We start from the raw sequence: 22,609 nt of genomic DNA on the forward strand, positions 1-22,609 counted from the left end.
CTTACTATTTCCCCATTATTACATCTTACTCTCTATCTTTGTTTTGTTGATTGTGTTTGCTCAAACCCTGCTGGTGAGTCCACTTCTTTACAATGTTTCTGTAGATACAACATAAATGGTTCCCAATCTTTTTAAAAGTCTCTATTGTCCTTATCTCTCAGTTTTCCAGTTAGCTTCGCCATTTCAGCATACTCCATCAGTTTTTCCTGCCATTCTTCTTTAGTTGGTATCTTATTGTCTTTCCACTTTGGGGGCTAGTAATATCCTAGCCGCTGTTGTGGCATACATGAATAATTTCTTCTGATCTTTTGGCAAGTCTTGACCTGTAATGCCTAGCAGAAAAGCTTCTGGTCTCTTAACAAAAGTTGTCTTAAACATTCTTTTCATTATAAATCATTTCCCAGAAATTTTTGATTATTTTACAATTCTACCACATTTATGAAAAAAAGTGCCTTCTTTTTCTTTATGTTTCCAACACTTGTTGGAGCTTGTTTTATACATTTTGCCATCTTTGCCAGTGTGATATACCATCTATCTAGCTATCTATACAGGCACACATACACATACACACAAATGATACTGTCAGCTTCCAGTAAACACGAAACAAAGCCTTGTTTTGCAAAAATTAGTAGGTCTTATCGCTCTTATTCCAAACATTTTTATATTGTGCACAAAATTCATTTAGAAAAAAGCAGTGCATCCTTATATTGAGGAACTGTGCTTTTTTTGATACATCATGAGACCTCTGTATTTCATGCAGGTTTTATTAGTTCCACAGAGATCTTCAGATTATTAATTTTTTGGGGTGCTCTGACCATGTACACAGAAAGGCACCATTGCTGCTGTGCTGTTCTAATTTTATTCTGGACAATGGCAATGACTCTCAGTATGGACGTGAAGGAATAGATTTGGTTTTCAGGTTCAACTGCACCTGTGTGGACTAATGAGATCACGTCTGAGTGGAGAAAATGTGTATTCCAAGTGAGATCCAGCTCAAACGTGGACAAGCCTTGAGCCAACTGAGGAAAGAAGAGGGTGGGGAAAGGATGACTGAGCCATCACTTCCTTAAACACCTCTCAACCTAACCCACCTCACAGAGTTGTTGTGGGGATAGAATGGGGAGAAGCTTTGTATGCCACCTTGAGCTCCTTGGAGGAAAGGTGGGATATAAATGTAATGATACCGGTAAAATAAAATAATAAAATTGGTTCTCTGGAGTAAAGGAGTAGTTGATCGTTATGCAGATGTTCAAAGTAGAATATCAGCATGGCAGGCTGCTTTTTATTGCAAACAATGATAAATGGCTATAGTGCACATATGTCCTAGCAGCAGGGCAAGTGAAGCCATAGAATCATAGACTTCTTGGAAGGAACCTCAAAGGGCATCTAGTCCAACTCCCTGCAAGGCAGGAATATCAATGAAAGCTTTCATTTGATGGTGGTTTTGAGATGATCCCCTGCAGAAAAGGCCCATTCCTGTGTTGCCACCCTACCGTGGAGAAGGCATCTGCAGAAGGGCCTCAGATTATGATTGCAGGATCCAAGTCAGTTCATATGAGGAAAGGTGTTCGCATCCCTGTCTCATGGCAGGTACAGTTTTAAACAAAGATGTGCTCTCCTAAGCCCACATCCCCAGCATGTTCACACTGTTATCTGAGCGACTTCTAAGCTAGCTTGTTCGTGTCCACAGAATGGAAGGTGGCAGGATCCCCAAGAAAGGAGGTGCTATTTCTTGGTAAGAGAGCTGGACTGAAGAGGAGGTGAAAGTTAAAGGATGGAAGGGATAAGATAGGAATCCAGAAATTTTTATTTAGGAATAAAGGGAAGCTCTAGGTCTGTGTCCTCTTCCCACCTGGGAAAGTTCATGGGCTTATTGCTAGCCACTTTGAGAACATAGCATTGAACACAGAATGCAAGAGTTGATTTTTTTATTTAAAGAATTCAAATTCAAATGGAGCCGCTTACCACCTTGAAATCCAGTTTGCTTTAAGGTTTCTTTCTCAGAGTGGGGACAAGGGCGCAAACTTCAAGAAAGAAGATGCCACCTAAACATTAGGAAGAACTTCCTGACAGTAAGAGCTGTTCGGCAGTGGAATTTGCTACCAAGGAGTGTGGTGGAGTCTCCTTCTTTGGAGGTCTTTAAGCAGAGGCTTGACAGCCATATGTCAAGAATGCTTTGATGGTGTTTCCTGCTTGGCAGGGGGTTGGACTGGATGGCCCTTGTGGTCTCTTCCAACTCTATGATTCTATGATTCTAAGATGAAGCTTCAAAGTGCATTTAATAATAATAATAATAATAATAATAATAAGTTTCTTTAATAGGAAACCTGTATTCTGATGTCCCCAAAGAAAGCCTTCCCAAAAGTGCATTGGGCATTGGGCATCTTGCTATAAGGATGTTTACATGTTTTATGAAACTCAAATCTTCCAGTTCTGTTTCGAAGCTTTGAGGCTGACAGTACCTTCATTTCCTCACAAAACGCTACCATGTAGTAAAATCTAAACCAAGTGGAAGCGTTTGGGTTTAATGCAAGATGTAAATCTAAACTGAGCTGACATGTTTAGCCTCTCTAATAGCACTGGAACCCGGTTACAAGAAGACCATAATTTATTATCTGCAGCTGCCTTGCATATGGTCACTTGACAGCAATCTAAACGGAAAGGTTAAAAATGAGGAGGCTTCCCTTTGGCTTAAACTAAAGTTGGGTCCTTCTGTATAGGTTGTATACACTAATTGCAAAAACCTATTAGTTGAGAGCTGGAGGGTCCTGTTAAGGATGAAGAAAGCAACGCTCAAGAAAGATGGCTGGTATCTGTATCTGTAAGGGGAGACCGACTGCCATTATTATACCTCAGTTGGGTATTATCAGTGTAACAGATACATCTTAGAACATTTGAGGGCCCTTATGATTCATTTTGGAGTATTTATGTCTATGTTATTATAGGCTCTATGTTATTACCATAAAGTAGAGATAGATGCTATTTTAATTGATTTTTTAAATTGCAAATTTGTTAATGAAGAAGAGAGAAAAAAACACTGACATCAATATTCTTAAACCTTGATGATTGCACAAAGCGCTTTATATCATATAATATAAAGCGGATTGTGGTAGGGCTGTTAAGAAATTTAGCTTAGGGTTTGGTTTGTGTAAGGCCACAGCTCATGCTGAGTAATGGGGGGCGTGTGTATGCAAATTCCTTGGATCTGATTGGTTGTTGGGGCCCCTCTTAAAGCTGCGTCCACCATTTTCTGGTCACATTTTTGCCTGGCGTTTGAACCCCTCCCACCCGCCCTTTCTTTCTTGCAGGTTAGCACGACATTGCTATTGCCTTCGGGGCCGCCTGTATTCAGGGGTCAGTAGGAATTTTTCCAATTGGCTGATTGGCTGTGCCTCTTGGTTTTCGCCTACTGCGCTAGCAAATTGTCACAACTTGTTAGGTTGGCGGTTAGGCTTTTGGTTGGTTAATCGGTTGGTAGAGGGGGTGGCACACGGATGCCTACCCTCACCTCCGTTTGCTCCATATAGAAGTATTCCGTTAAAGGAATCTCGGGGCTTACACTCTTGTCCTTACCATCCCGCCATTGGCGGGAATGGTGGGCCCAATTTTAAGAGCAAGAGCCTTGAGGAACATTCTTGGTGAAGGTGAGGAGGGAATGACTGGGCGCAGCCACCTCCTCACTCCCAGGTATGTTTACTTGACTTCCATGCGGAAGTCGGAGCAGGAACTGTCCAAGCGGACAGTGGTGAGTCCTGTCCTATGGTGACAGCTGATGTGAGTCCTGCCACGTGGGCAGATGAGGTGAGTCCTGTCCAATGGTGACAGCTGATGTGAGTCCTGCCACGTGGGGCAGATGAGGTGAGTCCTGTCCTAAGGGGACAGCTGATTGAGTCCTGTCCTGGATGGACAGATGGGGATAGTCCTTCTTTAGGAAGGACGAGTGAATAACCAAAAGCCTAAGCCAACACTCGGATTAAAATTGTGTATTTAATAAAGTTGTGGCCCTAAATTATTTGCCAAAAACCAAACCATAATTCTGTTGTCAGTTGTGAGTTATTTAAGGTAATTTTCTGGGAAGCCTCGACACACAAACTCGAGTCACGAACCTCCCCTTTTGGTGCTGGTAGGAGCTGTTCATTTCTTTGATGACCCTGATCTAGATCAAGGTTTAGCAAACTTTTTCAGCAGGGGGGCGGTCCACTGTCCCTCAGACCTTGGGGGGAGGACGGGCGGACTATATTTTGAAAAAAAAAATATGAACGAATTCCTATGCCCCACAAATAACCCAGAGATGCATTTTAAATAAAAGCACATGTTCTATTAATGTAAAAACACCAGGCAGGCCCCACAAATAACCCAGAGATGCACCTTCCCGCCACAGCAGTCCCTATGTATAAGGAAGTTTTTTTCTAATGTTTAATGTTTTATTATGTTTTTATATATGTTGGAAGCCACGGCAACCCAGTCGGATGGGTGGGATATAAATAATAAAATTATTATTGTTGTAAAATATTATTTTAATATAAAAAACGATTGTTGTTGCTATTAAATAGGACATCCCTATTTTCATCAGTGAACTGTTGGAAGGTATGTTTTTGAGACTGCATGCCTCTCTGCCTCAGACTCCCATCTAACTAGCCTTTAAAGCTGGGAGCTCTCCAAGGCCACTAGGCAACTCCAGTCTCCTTCTTAGCTCAACCAAGAATTACATGATCTATAATTGCATGCCTTGCCTAGCCTGAATAGTTCCTGAGAGAGCTAGCTGATATTCTGCATTTGGCCTTGTGCAACTAAGTGGCTAAGCAACAGATTTTCTTTTCCAAGGAAGCTATGCAATGCAATAAATAGCTCCAATGGCTATTTTGTGATATGAGGTAGCTTCTGGGGGAACATTTAAAAGTGTTCCTTGAGTAAATTCAGCCTTCCCCCCTATTGAACTGATTCTGGCGTACACAGTATGTGCTAAGATGAACCACAAATGCTGCAGAATGATTTTCCTAGCACGAGTCTTGTTCATTTCAGTATGTGCCAAGCTGGTATACTGGAATAAGGTTTAAATTGCTGGCCGTATGATAAAACCAAAATTTTTCATTTCCATAATGCTAAGTTTCCTGAGCCAGCTGTGAATTAACTCCAGTGTTGCTGCAGAAATAGGACTACGGCACCAAACCAAGATTTTATAAAAGCAGGCCTGAAAATAAAGATTTTCAAAAAGCAGGCCTGAAAATAAAAGCCAGTAGAGCTAGGTAGATAATGGTGGTCATTCTCCCTTTACAGGAACAATAGATCTATCTTTTATATTGCTTATTTCCTCTTAACTGGACTTTCCCGTGTTTTACCAAATAGAATTGCAGGCAGTAATTCCAGTAAGAGACGACTTAAGAAGCAGCAATGGATAAAAGATGCTATCAGTTTCAGGTAGTTCAGGCTTCAAGGAATTGTTAAGCTTCCATTTAATTCAATGAGACTTTGAGCACAGATCGCCTATCAGTTTGGCTCTTTGCCAAATAATCTGGTTTCCTGTTTGGTGAATGCTATATATACAGAGATACTAGTTTTGTATTATTATACTTAGTTTTGTATTAGGTGGCTGGGGCATTCTGGTTGGAGGAATACACTTGCCCATCATAAAGTTAAGATATTTTCAGGAAGAATTTAACCATGCAATTTTTCTGTCATCTGATCCATTTGTAATGTATTTCGTTTCTGTAGCTTTAGGGGGTCATTTTTATTTTTGAAATAAAATGCAAATCTCCTGCTTCTCCTCCTCCTCCGTATCATCTACACATTTGCAAAAAAAATCTCTCGGTATGTGAAAGATCTCTTAAATATTCCGTTTCAGCTTGACATCAAAGACACATGGGTGCCTGATATCACTTTCTAAAAAGCTGGCTGTGCAATCTTATACATGCCTATCTGGAAATTATTCGTTGTTTCCAGTAGCGCTTTCTGCCAGGAAAGTAGGATTCTGGCTCAGAGACAGTTCAGAGAGGCAGGGAGATCTCACGACTGGATGGGCAAGGCTTCAGGCAGGACCCTCTCATAAAGACTTCCACTAAATTTGGATTGATAAAGAAAGCAGAAACACCAAAATATTAGTAGGCATATACCTTGAAAAACTCCCATTTTTCCTCTCAGAGGTCAAGGAAGCAATGAAGCTGGTCTGTATAAACAGCCAACTTCTATGGCATGGAGAAGATGGCAGATCCATGGGAACCTACTGGTTCAGGCCAATGGCTCATTTAGACCAGCATCTTGTTGCCTCTGGGGAACCAGTAAGCAGGATTTGAGCGCAAGAGCCCTCTTCCCCTCCTGCGGTTTCCAGCGGCTGGTGCTCATAAACATTGCTGCCTCCAGCTACAGAGGCATAGCCTAGCCCTAGCTCCACCCCAGCCATGACACCACCACAGATAGGCTCCAAAAAGTTGTCAGAAATGGGCTTCTTACTTTGCACGGGGCTTGCACTGAATAGCAGGTGGGACATCACCTGCTTGTGGCCACAGAGCAAGGGATTTCAAATGCTGTGGGTGCCCTGTGCAAGTTGGCAGGATGTCCCAGGGGCCTCGGCACTATTGCAAATGCATCTGTTTCACCTCTGAGACCATTGTTTACTATGTACATGGGAAGTAACTCCTTGCCCATCAAGGAGTCCCTTGGACTCACCTGGCATCCGGTGCAAAGTGATGTTCTTGAGATCTTTCCTCCTCGCCAGCCTGGGAAGATGGGAATAAGAGGGGGACCACAATTGCAACAGAGATGACCAGGTGTGCCTCACAGACCATCTGGCCATCCCTTGATTAGATCACATCGATATATCTGGATGAATGAGCAGGGAGAGGTCCTGGAGCTAAACAACAGGTGGAGCTAAACACTGGTGTTTAGTCACTGGTGTTTAGACCAATGAGTCCAGTCGCTTCTGTTTGCCAGAGAAGAGGGAAGAGCGAAGCAACAGCAAGAATGGGACTGCACAAACACAACAGCAGCAGCTCTGTGACTCCATTGCTGGGAGGTTACTGCTCAACTCTATGCTTACAAGATGCTACTGCTAAATACAGTTAATTTACAAATTATCTAAGCACCAGCTGATCTAGCACACAACCATAACCCGTTTAGTTGAAGTCTTTTGTGTCCATAGCTGATCTGAGCTCCTATAGCTCTCTTATTTCCTCTCACAAGAAAATTCTCCGTAGTCCATGAGCCAGTGTGGACGCAGGTGGTGCTGTGGTCTAAACCACTGCGCTTCTTGGGCTTGCCGATCGAATCCCTGCAATGGAGTGAGCTCCCGTTACTCTGCCCCAGCTCCTGCCAACCTAGCAGCTCGAAAGCACGCCAGTGCAAGTAGATAAATAGGTACTGCTGTGGCGGGAAGGTAAACAGTGTTTCCGTGCGCTCTGGTTTCCATCACAGTGTACCGTTGCACCAGAAGAGGTTTAGTCCTGTTGGCCACATGACCCGGAAAGCTGTCTGTGGACAAACGCTGGCTCCCTCGGCCTGAAAGCGAGATGAGTGCCACACCCCATAGTCGCCTTTGACTGGACTTAACCCTCCAGGGGTACTTTATCTTTTTTACCACAGGGGTTGACTGAATATTGACCATAGTTCACTGCTGGAAGACAGGTTAATTTCAGGTGGACCCACTGGAACTTGATGGGTGGGGGAAAAGTCAGAGGTAGCTATTTTGGCTACACATGGCTTTGTTACCAGCGAATAGGACATGGGAACAGAAAAACTTGCAGGAAACGTTGGACACATTAAATGCTTAATAACTTTCAGATCTATGCTGAAAAGCCAACTTTAGTCATATTCAGAATAGACCCATTGAAATTAATGAATATGACTAATTTAGGTCCTTTAATTTCATTGGGTCTACTCTGATCAAAACAACATCTAGCAGTGTTGACTATCACACATATTGTGATACAAGCTTGTGGATTGGAACCCACATTCTAAGAACCAATAGTTAATGTCATATAAACAGGGACCATAGTTTCTGACCATTAATTTTTAACCTTTCTTCAGTTCCAGGTACATGAGTCTATGACTCATCCATGGTTTGAAAAATGTGTTCTTCACATGCTCAGGGGCATTTTGTATTGCACTTACACAAACTACAGGGCCGAGCCTTGGCTCAGATTCAGCCTTGAATATGCCAAGATTGTAAGAAGTAATTTCCACAAATGTCTACTGCCTCTTGAAATTCTTTTATCATCTTGGTTAGCCAATAAAAACACACTATGTCATTATTTGACAAAAATACGACCGTGAAGCTGGTGGAATTTTTTAAAAAAAGAAGAAGTAAGAAAATAGGCTTTTGTTACAGCCGACCAAAGCCTGGGCCAGAATTATTACTTTCCTGTGGATTTGTATCTATATAACAAAGAAAATCTGTTAGGAATATATCTCTGAGCTGACGGCACAAATCTCTTTACTAATAGCTTTTATCGGAAAAATGGCAGAAAAATAAATATTGTTTGGCAGATAAGCACTGGAAGGCTCTCACTGCACGGCCAAATGATTTGTATTTTAACATTTGCTTAACACAGCCATGCATGGTGTAATGAATCTATAATCTGGCTTGTCCCTCTCTACGTAAACCAGACCAAAATGTGTAAGATCTTAGCTTAACAATGATTAAGTTCCTTTATGACCAAATAAAGTTGTGCAGATAGAACCAAGCAGGTCCTGGCAGCTGATAAGATTCCCAGATTTGGTAGCAGAAGATGAATAGCTAGCATTCATGACCTGTGAACTGGCATTTCGTGCCATTTTAACTCTAAGAGAATACTCCCCCTCCAATCACTTTCTAATATGGATGCAACTTTTTCGGTTTGTCCATTAACATACCCGCACACAGACCGTGGACTGGGTTCGGCCCTCTGAAGTAGCTCATACATTGAAACTACAAATAAGTCATACTAGCTGGAAATATGTGGTTGCAGACTCTTCAAGTGCCCCTATTTTCCAGTGACAGCCCTGGATTTACAGAAGCCGTCTAGGTTTCTGATTTGATCCCAGACTGTCCCACTTTTCCTTAGGACATCCCTATTTTCATTGGGAAAATGTTGAAGAGTATGGAGTTATCCAACCCCTGAGCCAAGGAGATAAGGACAGTGGTCCCTTGACTTACAAATGACTCGACATCCATAGGTTTCGACTTACAAACGGGACAAATGGCCGCACACTTACAAATTTTTCTACATCCGAACGGAAACCGTTGGCGGTTTTTAATGCGGTTTCCTCGACTTACGAATTTTTCCAAATTTTTTTTTTCCTATGGGAAGCCGCGCTTCGACTTGCGAACTTTTCGACCTACGAATGTGCATTCGGAACAGATTAAGTTCGTAAGTCGAGGGACCACTGTAACTGTACAATCCTAGGGAAGGTTTTTTTTAAAAAAATGTTTATTGTTTTGTTATGGTTTTATATGTGTTGGGGGCCGCCCAGAGTGTCTGGGACAGTCCAGTCAGAAGGGTGGGGTAGTAGTAGTAGAAGTAGTAGTAGTAGTAATTATAATTTGAATAGGACGTCCCTATTTTCATTGGAGAAATGTTGGTGGGTATGTGGTTGCAGTCTGAAGGTATCAGTGCTGAGTTCTGCATGTATTGAGGGAAGAGGAATTTTCTTGATGCTCAAACCTGTGCCTCTAAATTGCCCTTTGAGATGAGCCTCCCCGTGCTGGCTCTTCTGGGGTGAGCCTCCTCTCTTTCCTCCTCCTTCCATACGATACAAGAATCCATATAATGTCCATTGGTTGCACAAGCAAACAAATGGAGTTTGCTACCAAAAGCAACAACTGTGCATTGCTTTGTTGCTAAGGCCGGCACCCCTCTCCCTCCCCTCCTCCTCCTCCCTCCCAGTTACTTCTCTCAATAGCTTCAGCCTTTAATCTCTCCTTTTCACTTTCAAGGCCTTCCCCATGCCTCTTACTTGAGGCTCCAGAAGGACTGTGAGCGTTGTTTTTGTCCTTTTGGCATAATAACGCAGACCTGCAAGTTGCAGGTCCTTTTCAGTCATCTACGTTCGAGAGGCTTCCTCCATAATTGCAAGAACTTGAAAGGCCACTTTCTCGTAATGAAAATGAGTTTCACAAGATTTCAACCCTGCCTCTTAAGACTACAGCTCAGTGGCCATTGAATGAAGCTGATTGGCAGGAGTTTGGGGACAGTCAGAAGCACCACTTAGCAACGCTGTGTAATTTAACTTAAGAAATTCGTTGCTGCAAGATGTAGTGTTGACCGGTTGCTTAGACGGCCTTAAAGGGAGATTATACAAATTTGATAGTTGCTAGTCATGGGGGGCAGGGGGGGGCGCTAAATGGAGCCTTGTTGTGATTCAGAGACAACATGTCTCTAAATACCAACTGCCCATCAACTCTGGGCGGCTCCCAACAAATATAAAAGCATGATAAGCATTTAAAACTTCCCTATACAGGGCTGCCTTCAGATGTCCTCTAAAAATCAGATACAGTGGTACCTCGGTTTAAGAACAGTCCAGTTTAGGAACAATTTGGTTTACAAAACCGGAAATAGTGTCTTGGTTTGAGAACTTTACCTCGGTCTAAGAACAGCATCCGAATGGTGGAAGGGCACCGGCAGCGGGAGGCCTCATTAGGGAAAGTGCTCCTCGGTTTAAGAACGGTTTCGGTTTAAAAATGGACTGCCGGAACGGATTAAGTTTGTAAACCGAGGTACCACTGTAGTTGTTTATTTCCTTGGCATCTGATGGGAGGGTGTTCCACAGGGCGGGTGCCACTACTGAGAAGGCCCTCTGCCCGGTTCCCTGTAGCTTTGCTTCTCACAGTGAGGGAACCGCCAGAAGGACCTCGGAGCTGGACCTCAGTGTCTGGGCTGAACGATGGGGGTGGAGACGCTCCTTCAGGTAAAGAAGAACCACACCATTTTGACTCCTAGCACTACAGTTTCTCACACGTTGCTTTCTAGCGGAGGAAGTGAGGCAGAACCTCTTCCCCCTAATATTTACCTCAATCTCCTGGAGTGCTTTGGCCATCTACACTTTGGGGTTTAGGTATTTAGGGGTGTTGGTGCCCAGCGTGAAGGAATGCAGTCGCCACCTAAGTACAAAATTAAGAGTCCACCAGCTGCTCCATTACCTTGTACAAATATTGACACTGGACTTTGATTATTTGCTAAATGGGAGTGTTTCAATATGTCACTCAATAGCCAATCAGTATGAGCAGAAAAAATATAAACAACTGACAGAGATTTAGCGTTAAGTTCTGCGGAGAACCAGGCGTGACAGAGACTGAGATTCATCCCTGCTGGATTACTGGCTTTTCAATAGTTTTTTTTTTTTTTATCTCGGGGTGGTCAGCGCCGAATGTTTTGGCAAGGGGAGTATGCGCAGTCCTCTTTTTTGAATTGCTTTCAAAATGTATAGAAACAGCACTTTAAATATGGTTCCTTTTGCTTTCTTTGCAGTCTCGCTCTGCAGAGTCCCGCATTTCGGAAGGTGTTTAACACTTCAACTCAGAATAAAGACAGTCTGCACATTCAGTTTTAAGATATATCCCCCCCCCCCCGTTTGCTGCCTCTTCTATCTAGCTTTGAAAACACTGAAAAATCTATGAGGGAAAAAGACGCATAAGGGACATTTTGTTATCTTGCTTTCAGACCAAAATTGAACAATTGAAGGTTTTTTAACAACTTTAATAGCACCCACCTAGTTTCACACTCTGCTGTAAGTATGACACTGGCTCAGTGCTTCTATTACCTTAGCCATAGTTAAGTATAAACTATGGTTTGTTGCATTGCCTGTGTTTTAAAGAAACGTAGTTTGCTGAGCCAAGTCTTGCCTCAGAAAAGCATGTATAGAGCAGTGTTTCCCAACCTTGTTCCTCCAGATGTTTTGGGACTACAACTCCCATCATCCCTAGCTAGCAAGACCAGTGGTCAGGAATGATGGGAATTGTAGTCCGAAAACAGCTGGAGGCACAAGGTTGGGAAACAGTGGTATAGAGAAACACAAGCAAACCTGCTGTGTGACAGTGGAACAGGCTTGCACGAGAGGTGGTGCACTCTCCTTCCTTGGAGGTTTTTAAGCAGAGGTTGGATGGCCACCTTGTCACGTATGATTTAGTTGAGATTCCTACATTGCAGGGAGTTGGACTACATGACCCCGGGGGTCCCTTCCAGCCTCACAATTGTGTGATACTGTGTTTCTGTGGTTTCCTCAGTGCTTAATACAATGCTAAACCATGGCTTTTTAAAAAGCCTGGCAAATTCTTCCTTCAGATGAGTTTAGAGCCTTTCTTGTCCTTCGAGCCCTTCTGAGAGCTGTTTACTCAAGCAGTCTTGCTTCTTCTCTGTTAGCAGATGTGCAAGGAGCCTGCCCCTTCCTTCAGTTACCCTTTCCCTCCCCAACCCTCTGCTGGGGTAGCAAGTCCCAGAAATGCTGCCTTTTCCTTCCTCCCATGCTGTGGCCTAAGTTGCTGTGGCCAATCTTGCCCGCAGCCTAGCAGACCTCTTTGTTTTTCCCCTGCTATTTCTTCTCCATCCTTGCTCTCTGTCAGGCTTCAGGGAATCGGCTTCCTTCCCCTGCTTTGGCAGTAGATAATCAGAACAAAGGAAATGAGTCTTTTTAGCAGTTAGAAACTTTAATGATCACAGCAAGAGAACAAAGAATCCATTTTCTAGGAATGGCGGTGCTCCCAATTAAGGGTCCCACCCACTTCCTCCCTAGTCACTCACATCACTAGTCAGTACTGTGTCTTGTACCCTGAGCTCGAAACCACTGTGCTTTCTGTTCCGCCACCTTATCAGCTCTTCTTGACCTTGGGCTGGGTGATGAATGCTTTCCAGAGACAGTGAATCTGTTAACTCCCTCTCTCCCAGTGTTTCTTAGCTGTCCCCCTTCCAGTATTTCCCAGCTTCTGCCTTCTGAACTATGCCCCTCTGCAAACCATTGTTCCAAATCTATACTGTCCTCTTGCTCCTGGGGAGACTCAGGATCCTGATCAGGATCAGGGGGAGGGGGAGGCTCCCATCATTCCTCCTCAGTGCAGCCCTCCTCAGCACGGTCCCTGACATCCCCTCCCTAAATGTGCTGCAGGCTACACCTGTATCCAGGTTGAGCCACCCCCCCCCCTCCTCCTCCTCCTCCTTCCCCGGGCTGCCTTGCCTGGCTTCTTCTGGTTCTTTTGACTCATGCCAGCAGCTTCCCATTAGGCTGACAGCTTGGGCAGGGAGCTGATGGTGCCAGCTGCTCCTGACACTCTTTTCCTGTTTAATCACGTTGCATCCCAGACTCATTTATTTTAATAAAGGTAGCCGTGTGCTTAACTGTTGCTCACAATAGCCATGCACTTGAATACGGATATTTGGATGATCAGGATCTCCTGAGAGTTGCGGGGGCCGCAGGGAGGCCTGGGATGTGTCTGGAAGGGTGGGGTGGGGGGCTTCCCAGGGAATATCAGAATAAACTGAGTGAAGACAGCTTGTCCGTGAGCCCTCCAGCAGCTTTTCCACAGGTGGGGCTATACTGAGAGGCTATGCTCTAGAGCCGCGTTTCCCAAACTTGGACTACAACTCCCATCATCCCTAGCTAGCAGGACCAGTGGCTAGGGATGATGGGATTTGTAATCCAAAAGCAGCTGGAGACCCAAGTTTGGGCAACCCTGTTCTAGAGCATTAATGGCATACCAAATACCTTATTGACAATTGAGGTGACACAAGAAGTACAGTTGTTAGACCATTGATGTGGCAAAGTTCCTAGTTCACCAGGAACATGCTTCCTAGAAGGTCATATTTGACTTCCAAATGCGTCAGTAGGTTTCTTTGCTCAAGAGAGTTCCACATGGCGTTCTCGAAAGTGCTGCATCAAGGCAACGTCTTATGCTTGATCAGCCTAATGGAGGAGTATCAGCTAGTTCCTTTCAATGCTGCATATTCCTACTCTTACAGAAAGGGTGAACAATCTGTGACACAACTTCCATACTCATTGACCATTGGACTACAGCAGGCATTTCCAAACTTCGGCCCTCCAGATGTTTTGGACTACAATTCCTATCTTCCCCAACCACTGGTCCTGTTAGCTAGGGATCAAGGCAGTTGTAGGCCAAAACATCTGGAGGGCCACAGTTTGGGGATGCCTGGACTACAGGTTTCTTTGCTTTGCTTTGCTTTTAAGCGTGGCAATCACCTTCCACAGGGCTCTCCCCCTCTAGCCTTGAGGATTATTTGCCAAGATGGCAAATAATGGGAGGATAGCACGACGCTATCTTGACATCCATGTACCGGTATTTCTATATCTAGGGGCCCTGTTGCGTGCATGGGACCATGGTTTCCTAATCAGGCAGAGGGCCTTCTCGGTGGTGGCGCCTGCCCTGTGGAACGCCCTCCAATCAGATGTCAAAAAGGAAAACAGCTACCAGATTTTTAGAAGACATCTGAAGGCAGCCCTGTTTATGGAGGCTTTTAATGTTTAACAAATTAGTGTATTTTAATGTTTCTGTTGGAAGCCGCCCAAAGTGGCTGGGGAAACCCGGCCAGATGGGCGGGGTATAAATAATAAATTATTATTATTATTATTATTATTATTATTATTATTATTATTATTATTATTATCAGCACCCGTAAGGTCTTGCTTTGCTCAGGAAAACTCAGCTTTCCTCTCATTCACTTTCTGTTCAAACCATCTGAAATGTTTCACTTGTATTTGATCATGTGGGAATAAACTGATAAGCACATGCCATTTATTATTTTTGAAATGGTAATGTGGAGAAGAAATGAAGTCTGCATTAAAAACACATACATGCACAACCCATAAAGAATAGTGCCACATTCAGGGGAAACCTGAGAAAATTAACACAATCCACAGAACATTTGGGGCTTTAAAAGAATGAATGAAAGTAGTTGAAAGAATGAAGAAGTAGTTGTGTGTATCTTCACGCCCCATGTACTGGCAAATAATAAGGGGGATCATTTAGTCCCATCCTGATGTCGCTGAAGTCAACAGCTACATTTCAATTTGCTTGACCTAAGTCCACCCTTTTTGCTTTGATCATATCTGTCATGGAGAGGATTTATTTTTAAAGACCTAGTGACATTCATTCCATTTCTAAAATAGTTTGTCTTGCCAGTTGAGGAAACGCCCTTTCATTGGCATGCAAACGGGAAAAGCTGAGTTTCATCACTCCGGGATTTTGATAAGGGTAGCCGAAAAGAAGTGTGCCCTGAGGAATTCATTTCCCATTATTTCCAGCCTGGATGCTGTTCCCGGAATTAATCAGAGTTTTAAAAGAGCAGAGTCCAGAGTGATCTTTGGGCTGCCTCTCACCACGCTTCATTGGGTTGTGACTATGATCTGAGCAGCAGAAACCATCGGTTACAAATGCAGGAACTTTTGTTGGCTCTCTCCTTCTTCTTTTGAGTTCCCTGTGCAAATTGAGCGTTCTTCTGGGGGTCATGAGATGTTTCCAAGGGTACAGGCCGACGTCTGGCTTGCTTGTTTCTCGGAAGAAAACTGGTAGCCAGTGGGAAATGCTGTACTTCACATCTTGCAATCCTTTGGCATTTGTTTGGCACGCTGTATATGCCAGCCTTTTGAGATTCCCTGAAGGTTTCCTTCTGCAGCTGCTCACCCTTGGAATCTGCCCTTCTCTCTTCTCTCTTTCCTGACTTTGCTTACGGGGGGAAGTCAAGGGTTTAGGGGAGTGGATGATAACCTCATGCATCATGTGCTCCCCAGCGGTCAGGATCTATTTTCTTGGGTTTTGGAAGCACTCACCCCCCCCCATCTTTTAAACAGTACTGTACTTAAAAGCTATCTCTGTAGTTATTCAGAAACTTTCTGAAAACCTGTTGTAAGGCAGAAAGCCATTATATATTTCTGTGTTGCTTCAGCTGTGAAACATTTAATGGCATTCAGAAAAAAAAGGAAATGTTGGAATTAAACCAATATATTGAGTGCAGAAGAAATGGCTGAACGGTTGCATGTGAAGCATTTTCTATTTCCACGCCGTCATTCCTTGCACCATTGCCTGAAATATGATGGCAGAGTCGATCCGTACGACACACTGTATGCATGTATGTTGTTTATTAGAGCGGTGAAAGGGAATAAATTAATAACAGCGGAAGATGCATCCTGACAAATGATTCATTGGTTTTCTAGCAATGCTGTAACTTTGACAGAAGAGAGAAAATAGGAAACACTTTTGCAAAGACCCATAAAATGCTTTTTTTAAAACAACAACAACAACAACAACAACAACAACAACAACAACAACAACATTTCCCAAGAACAACATTACCCCCACTTCTTTGCTGTAAATAACCTGCACATTCTCTCTCAGGGTTGGGGAAACTGCCCAAAGGCGACTTTCTGAAAGCCATAAGCCAGTGATGGGTCAGAGCAACAGATGTGTAAAGTCACAAGTTTCCTATATACAGCCACCTTTTCTTTTTTAACATTTATTTCATTTTTCAAATTAAAGTTTTACGGAGATATATAAAACATAAATCATAAAGACAAGATTTCAAGGAATCTCCTGGACTTCCAACCTCCCTTTTGTGGGTCTTATTATTAATTTCCTCCTGCATCTTTTATGATGATACAAATCTTTTACATCTTCATTGTGTCCAGAATTCACCCTTAACCTACAAGTGATATTCTAATCCTACTAACGATTTCAACCATTTACAATGGTTATAAATTTTCCCCGTTCCTTATTAAAATTTTGGTCTTCCTGATTTCTGAATCTTCCCGTCATTTCAGCCCTTTCGGCATAGTCCATCAACTTCATCTGTCATAGTCCATCAACTTCATCTGCCATTCTTCTCTGGTAGGGACTTTATCATCTTTCCATCTCTGGGCCAATAACATCCGTGCAGCCGTGGTCGCATACATAGTCTTTTCTGCTCCCTTGGGATTCCAGCACCCAGCCACCTCATACACCCATACAGCCAAAAGAGTAGTAGCGTTATCACTGTTCAGTGCCGCAAGGAGGGCACAGAAGAAGACCTTTGATGGATGCAGTCTGAGGATAGGGGTTGTGGCCTGGGAAGAGTGCCAACAGGACCCGATAGGGCACATTTGGCGTTCTGGGCCTCCACCTTATTCTACCCCCTTTGCAACCGTTTCTCAGAAACTTAAGTTCCCTGAACCAGGTCTGCCACTGACCAAAGTAGCCGCCTCTTCTGTGAAATACCCCAGACAATTTTAGCAAGCTGTACTCTTGTTTGGTGATGAGCTGCCGTGCAGTTGGAGATGGAGGCTTAGCGGAAGGATGGGCCCAAAGTTGCCGCTGCCATTGCGACTGTGAATGGCTGTGCCACTTGCAAAGCGTGTTTCCTTGACCCAAACTATTCAAAGGGGGCATGTGTGACTGGCTAAAAATCATTCATAGGCACAGCTGTCCACTTTCGGATTTGAAAATAAGGGATCAGCAGCAGCCTCACCTGTCCCGGGGACAGTCTACGGCAGGGGTCAGCAAACTTTTTCAGCAGGGGGCCGGTCCACTGTCCCTCAGACCTTGTGGGGGGCCGGACTATATTTTGGAAAAAAATATGAACGAATTCCTATGCACCACAAATAACCCAGAAATGCATTTTAAATAAAAGGACACATTCTACTCATGTAACATGCTGTTTCCCGAACCGTCTGCGGGCCGGATTTAGAAGGCGATTGGGCCGCATCTGGCCCCCGGGCCTTAGTTTGGGGACCCCTGGTCTACGGTATATCTAACAATCCAGGATAGCAGCGGGAAATGGCGCTGGAATAAAGGAATTTCCAGCAAAAAAAGGGGAAGCTGACAGCTGTGGCTTGGAATAAGGGAGTTTCCCCGCAAAAAAAGGGAGGGTTGACAGCTATGTTCATAGGCCTGCAGCCTGAATATGAGAGATTCCTTCTTGTGTTTGGTCCCTGGTCGTTCTGACGCCAATAACAAATTTGTATGCGTTTGAATTTCAGTAACAAATAAGAAAGCGATGCTTCTCTCTTTCTCTCATGCACAAACATCTCCTATTAATAAGCCCTAAGACAGGAGTCGGCAAGGTTTACCTCGCCTGGGCCAGTTCACTCCAGCGGAGATCTCTCCGTGGGCCAGATTGCGCGCATGTGTGAGTGCACACGCCCGCAATTTCCAGCGTCTGTGTCTGTGCAGGCGTGATTTCCAGCATCTATGTCTGCAGGCAGCTTGTGGGCCGGTTAAATGACCCCCCTGGGCCACTTGCGGCCCATGGGCCTTAGGTTGCCTACCCCTGCCTTATGACAAGTAATGCTTGATACAGGCCCATCTTCCAATTAAAGCTTGCCGACTGAAATCTCCTGGCGCTATGACTGAACCAGAAGGTGCCAGGAATTGTTTCTTCTATATCCACCCGATAAGTAAGTCGATGTGCTTACCCAAACCACAAAGGTTGCATTTTTAAACACCTTTTTTAAACAACTGCTATAGCTGTGGATCAACACTCACTTTAACTATTTGTAGTTACAGGTAGGTAGCCGTGTTGGTCTGAGTCGAAGCAAAATGAAAAAATTCCTTCAGTAGCACCTTAAAGACCAACTAAGTTTTTTATTTTGGTATGAGCTTTCGTGTGCATGCACACTTCTTCAGATACACTTGAAACAGAAGTCAGTCCTGGGAGATTGAAGTGTTCTATACAAGATCTCAAAGCAGCTGTTTTATTACAGAAAAATTCCAGGAACAGACTGGAAAGAGAAGTTGCTGAATTGGAACTCATTACCAAGCTTAAAACCATGGAGCCACCTGGGATGAACAAAGACATTGGATTCTTATCTCATTATGCATGATCTAGCTTTCTTTAGCGCCTCAGCCCTTGCTTTTTCCCCGCAGGACCAATTGCAGTAATCAGCAGTCGTTAACAGCCATCTACAGGTTTACCACTCCCATCAGCCCATCACCCACTCCCCCCCACCCTCTGTATATACATAAGGGACTGACTTCTGTTTCAAGTGTATCTGAAGTAGTGTGCATGCACACGAAAGCTCATACCAAAATAAAAACTTAGTTGGTCTTTAAGGTGCTACTGAAGGAATTTTTTTTATTTTGCTTTAACTATTTGCTTACTGGGTGACCTTAAATAAGACCCACCGCCTATGATAGCGACCAAATAGCTTTTTGTAGGTTTCCTGAAAGGACACACGGGAAACCCTTTGAACGCTCGGATGTGCTGTATATATGTCAAACTGTGGTTGCTACCAATAACATTCCTCCTAGTGTGTCGTTCGTCACGTCAGTGCGATTTGTTGGGTAGTGGCTAGAGAAGTTAGGGTTTTGGGGTTGATGTTTTTTTGAGAAATAACAGTATGGTAAACCAGCTTTGATTTACTGCATGGTAAATAACTGCCTTGCAACTTGATCCTAAAATTATTACTTGGAATTGAACAGCCACTGGTTATGTAACCTGCTATATCGTGTAGGGGAGTTGATAGTGCCAGCTGCATGTTCTGAATTCCTCTTCTACCCTTAATTCTTGAAAACTACCCTCTGGGCAAAAACTACCCTCTATGAGCAGCTTTTGTCTAATTGTTTATTATAACAGCAGTTGGCTTGCATCCAACTCATTGATTAAGTGGGTTTGGAACATCTCGCTTTCCACGTAGGACTGGGAGATATATGTTTTTGGTTAAGAAGCCAAAATTATTTTAGGATTTTTAGAGTGCGAAAATTGTGTTTTAAAACAAGAAGTCATTTCTCCCCACCAGACTAGTAACAATTTAACTCCTGCTTTGTGTTTTGCAGTATTTTGGAAGTTTGCTTGTGATATTCTGCATTGAACTGGCCTGCGGTGTTTGGACCTACGAGCAGGAAATTGCGGTGAGTGGGTAATGTACAGTGTTCAAATATTTTGATTGGGAAAAAAATACAGTCGTACCTTGGTTTTTGAACAGCTTAGTTCTCAAACATTTTTGCTCTCAAACACCGCAAACCTGGAAGTGAGTGTTCTGGTTTGTGAACTATTTTTGGAAGCCGAATGTCCGACGGGGCTTTCGCAGCTTCCAATTGGCTGCAGGAGCTTTCTGTAGCCAATCAGAAGCTGCATTTTGGTTTCCGAACGTTTTGGAAGTTGAACAGACTTCTGGAAACGGATTCCGTTCGAGAACCAACTGCAATTCCTTCTCTCTAATTTGTGCTGCCGTTCTAAGCACGCTTATTTGGAAACAAAGCCTATGGAAATCAATTGAAAGTTTGCCGTGCAATCCTGTACCATTCTACTCAGAAGTAAGTCCTGTTGGGTTAAATGGAGCTTACTTCCAGGTAAGTGGATGTCCAATGGCAGCCTTGGGATTCTCTTGCTTAGTGTTAGTGACATGTGAATCTGAAACCCACAAACTGGGCTGCAAGTCCAATAGATCTCACTGGAATTCTCAGTAAATGTGTCCAGATTGCGTTTCTTATCTACGGATCCTTATTTTGAAGCATTCTAATTTTGTATTGTTGTGTAAAGTGGAATGTCAGAAACCACTTCTGCCATGTCCTTGATGAATGACCATGGATAGCCCCACATATGGCGACAGGTGGCAGAATTTTTAAAATTTATTACGCTGTGCATGTTTAGAGGCGTTTTTCATTATTATTTTGGGTGTTCTATAGGGAGGAATCCTAGCAGTGAAAACAGGATGTGGGAGCCGAGTATCAGCTCAGATTAATCCCTGAATAGCAGTTTTAACAGCAAGTGCTTTTGTATGTGTTGTGTACGATTATCAGCTGTCCTTTTGGAAATGCAATTGTTTCTAAAATGTCCTTAACACAAACATAATCAGGTTCTCTGTGTCTGGCATTATACCGAGCCAAATTTTCATTGAGAAAAAATTAGCCTCGCCAAAGACTTATAGGGATGGAGACCCATGCGATCAGAGAATTTGCAGTGAAAATGTTAACTCGCCACGTAAAAGCGACTCTCAGCACAATCCCCTTGCAAGTCTCACTGAGCTTAATAAGACTTACCCTCAAGTAAGTCTGTACAGGATTGCATTCTCAGATTCTACCCATACTAAAGGCTTCCTTTTGATCACATCTTGCTCAAATAAGCAGTAAAGTGCAAATTCAGAATCACCTGTTACAAATTATTTCATATTAATCCCGAAAATTAGTTTTGGATGTGCAGGCACTGTTGTGTGAGGATGCTTTGCTTTTATTTGTATTGCTTTGAGTTGGGGAAATGGCACCCATTTGTAACATATTTTTTTAAAAAAATGGGGAAACTGTGTGTGTGTGTGGAGTGGAAGAGACTGCATTCTTCATTTCCTTTTGAGGAGGTTGCATATTGAAATTCAGTGGTGCCTCGCTAGACGAATTTAATTTGTTCCACGGGTCTTTTCTTATAACGAAAAATTTGTCTAGCGAATCGCATAGGAATGCATTGAATTTTTTTTGGATTTTTTTTTTTGCCCATAGGAACACATTAATTGAATTTCAATGCATTCCTATGGGAAACCGTGATTCGCTAGACAAATTTTTCATAAAACGAATTCGTCTAGCGAGGCAACCTCCGCTCGAAAAATCCTTTCGTTAAGCGGAAATTTCGTTAAGCGGGCATTCGTTAAGCGAGGCACCACTGTTCTTTGTTAAATGACCAGGCACTAGTCCCTGATTCAGATAAATGTAGCTGTTCTTTTGAAACCCATTGAAATAAATGAAACAGGTCAGTCTCGACTTGTTTGAAAGCTCTGTTGCTTTCCATAAGGTACGCACAGCAGTTCTATACAGTGGTACCTCGGTTTACAAACACAATTGGTTCCGGAAGTCTGTACTTAACCTGAAGCGTACTTAACCTGAAGTGAACTTTCCCATTGAAAGTAATGGAAAGTGGATTAATCTGTTCCAGACGGTCCATGGAGAACTCAAACTGACGCATACATAACCCGAGGTATGAGTGTAATTGGTTCTGGAAGTCCATACTTAACCTGAAGCGTACTTAACCTGAAGCGAACTTTCCCATTGAAAGTAATGGAAAGTGGATTAATCCGTTCCAGACAGGTCCGCGGAGTACTTAAACTGGAAATACTCAAACCGAGGCGTACTTAAACTGAGGTATGATTGTACAGGTTTGCTCCCCATTGGGCGTATTCACTGGATTGTTAGGATTGCTGTCTTAGTCACAGCTGGATCGGGGCCACAATATATTCCATCTGTTAAATGCCACATGCTGGAAAAAGTCTAGCGACTGTTTCTTAAGTTGCTCGTGGTCTGTGGAAAACTCACATCATTTCTAAAACAGCAATCATTCATATGAGCTTTTGCCTTGAGGTGGCATCCTTTTCAAGCTAGAGTTGTTCTTCTTGCATGGGGAAATAGTTTAATCACTGAGGAGAAAAGAAGCTGGCATGTTATTCGGCTAACTGTTAAATTCTCCCACCTTATATTCTGTTTGGTACATATTTATGAAGAGAGTGACAAGTTTTTTCACAGAGCTGCCAAAATATAACCGCGGCAGTGGCCTTTTCAACAGCAGCAAGTGTATTAGAAATTACGTCGCTGTGGTGTTGGCTGTTTCCTTTTTCTTTTTAAATAAAAAAAAAGAGAGAGTTCATTTGGTATTTGCACAGCACTGGGACCAAAGGAATTTCTGGCAGATCTCGCGCCTGAGAATGCATGCAAACAGTTTTCATCAGAACCCATTCCCTTGCT

The 22,609-nt window shown here is 43.3% G+C and overlaps 1 protein-coding gene across 2 annotated transcripts in view; it reads left to right on the forward strand.

The window, feature by feature from the left end:
- The window catches only part of TSPAN12 (tetraspanin 12), an 80,387-nt gene that overhangs the window by 38,230 nt on the left and 19,548 nt on the right, over positions 1–22,609 (forward strand). For both annotated transcript variants that reach the window (XM_035126862.3, XM_035126863.3), the window contains exon 5: positions 19,721–19,795. In XM_035126862.3, the coding sequence (XP_034982753.1) occupies positions 19,721–19,795 (75 nt within the window). The remainder of the gene's footprint in view (positions 1–19,720; positions 19,796–22,609) is intronic.

Source organism: Zootoca vivipara, chromosome 9 (genome assembly GCF_965207765.1).
Source record: "Zootoca vivipara chromosome 9, rZooViv2.hap1.1, whole genome shotgun sequence".
Lineage (NCBI taxonomy): Eukaryota > Metazoa > Chordata > Lepidosauria > Squamata > Lacertidae > Zootoca > Zootoca vivipara.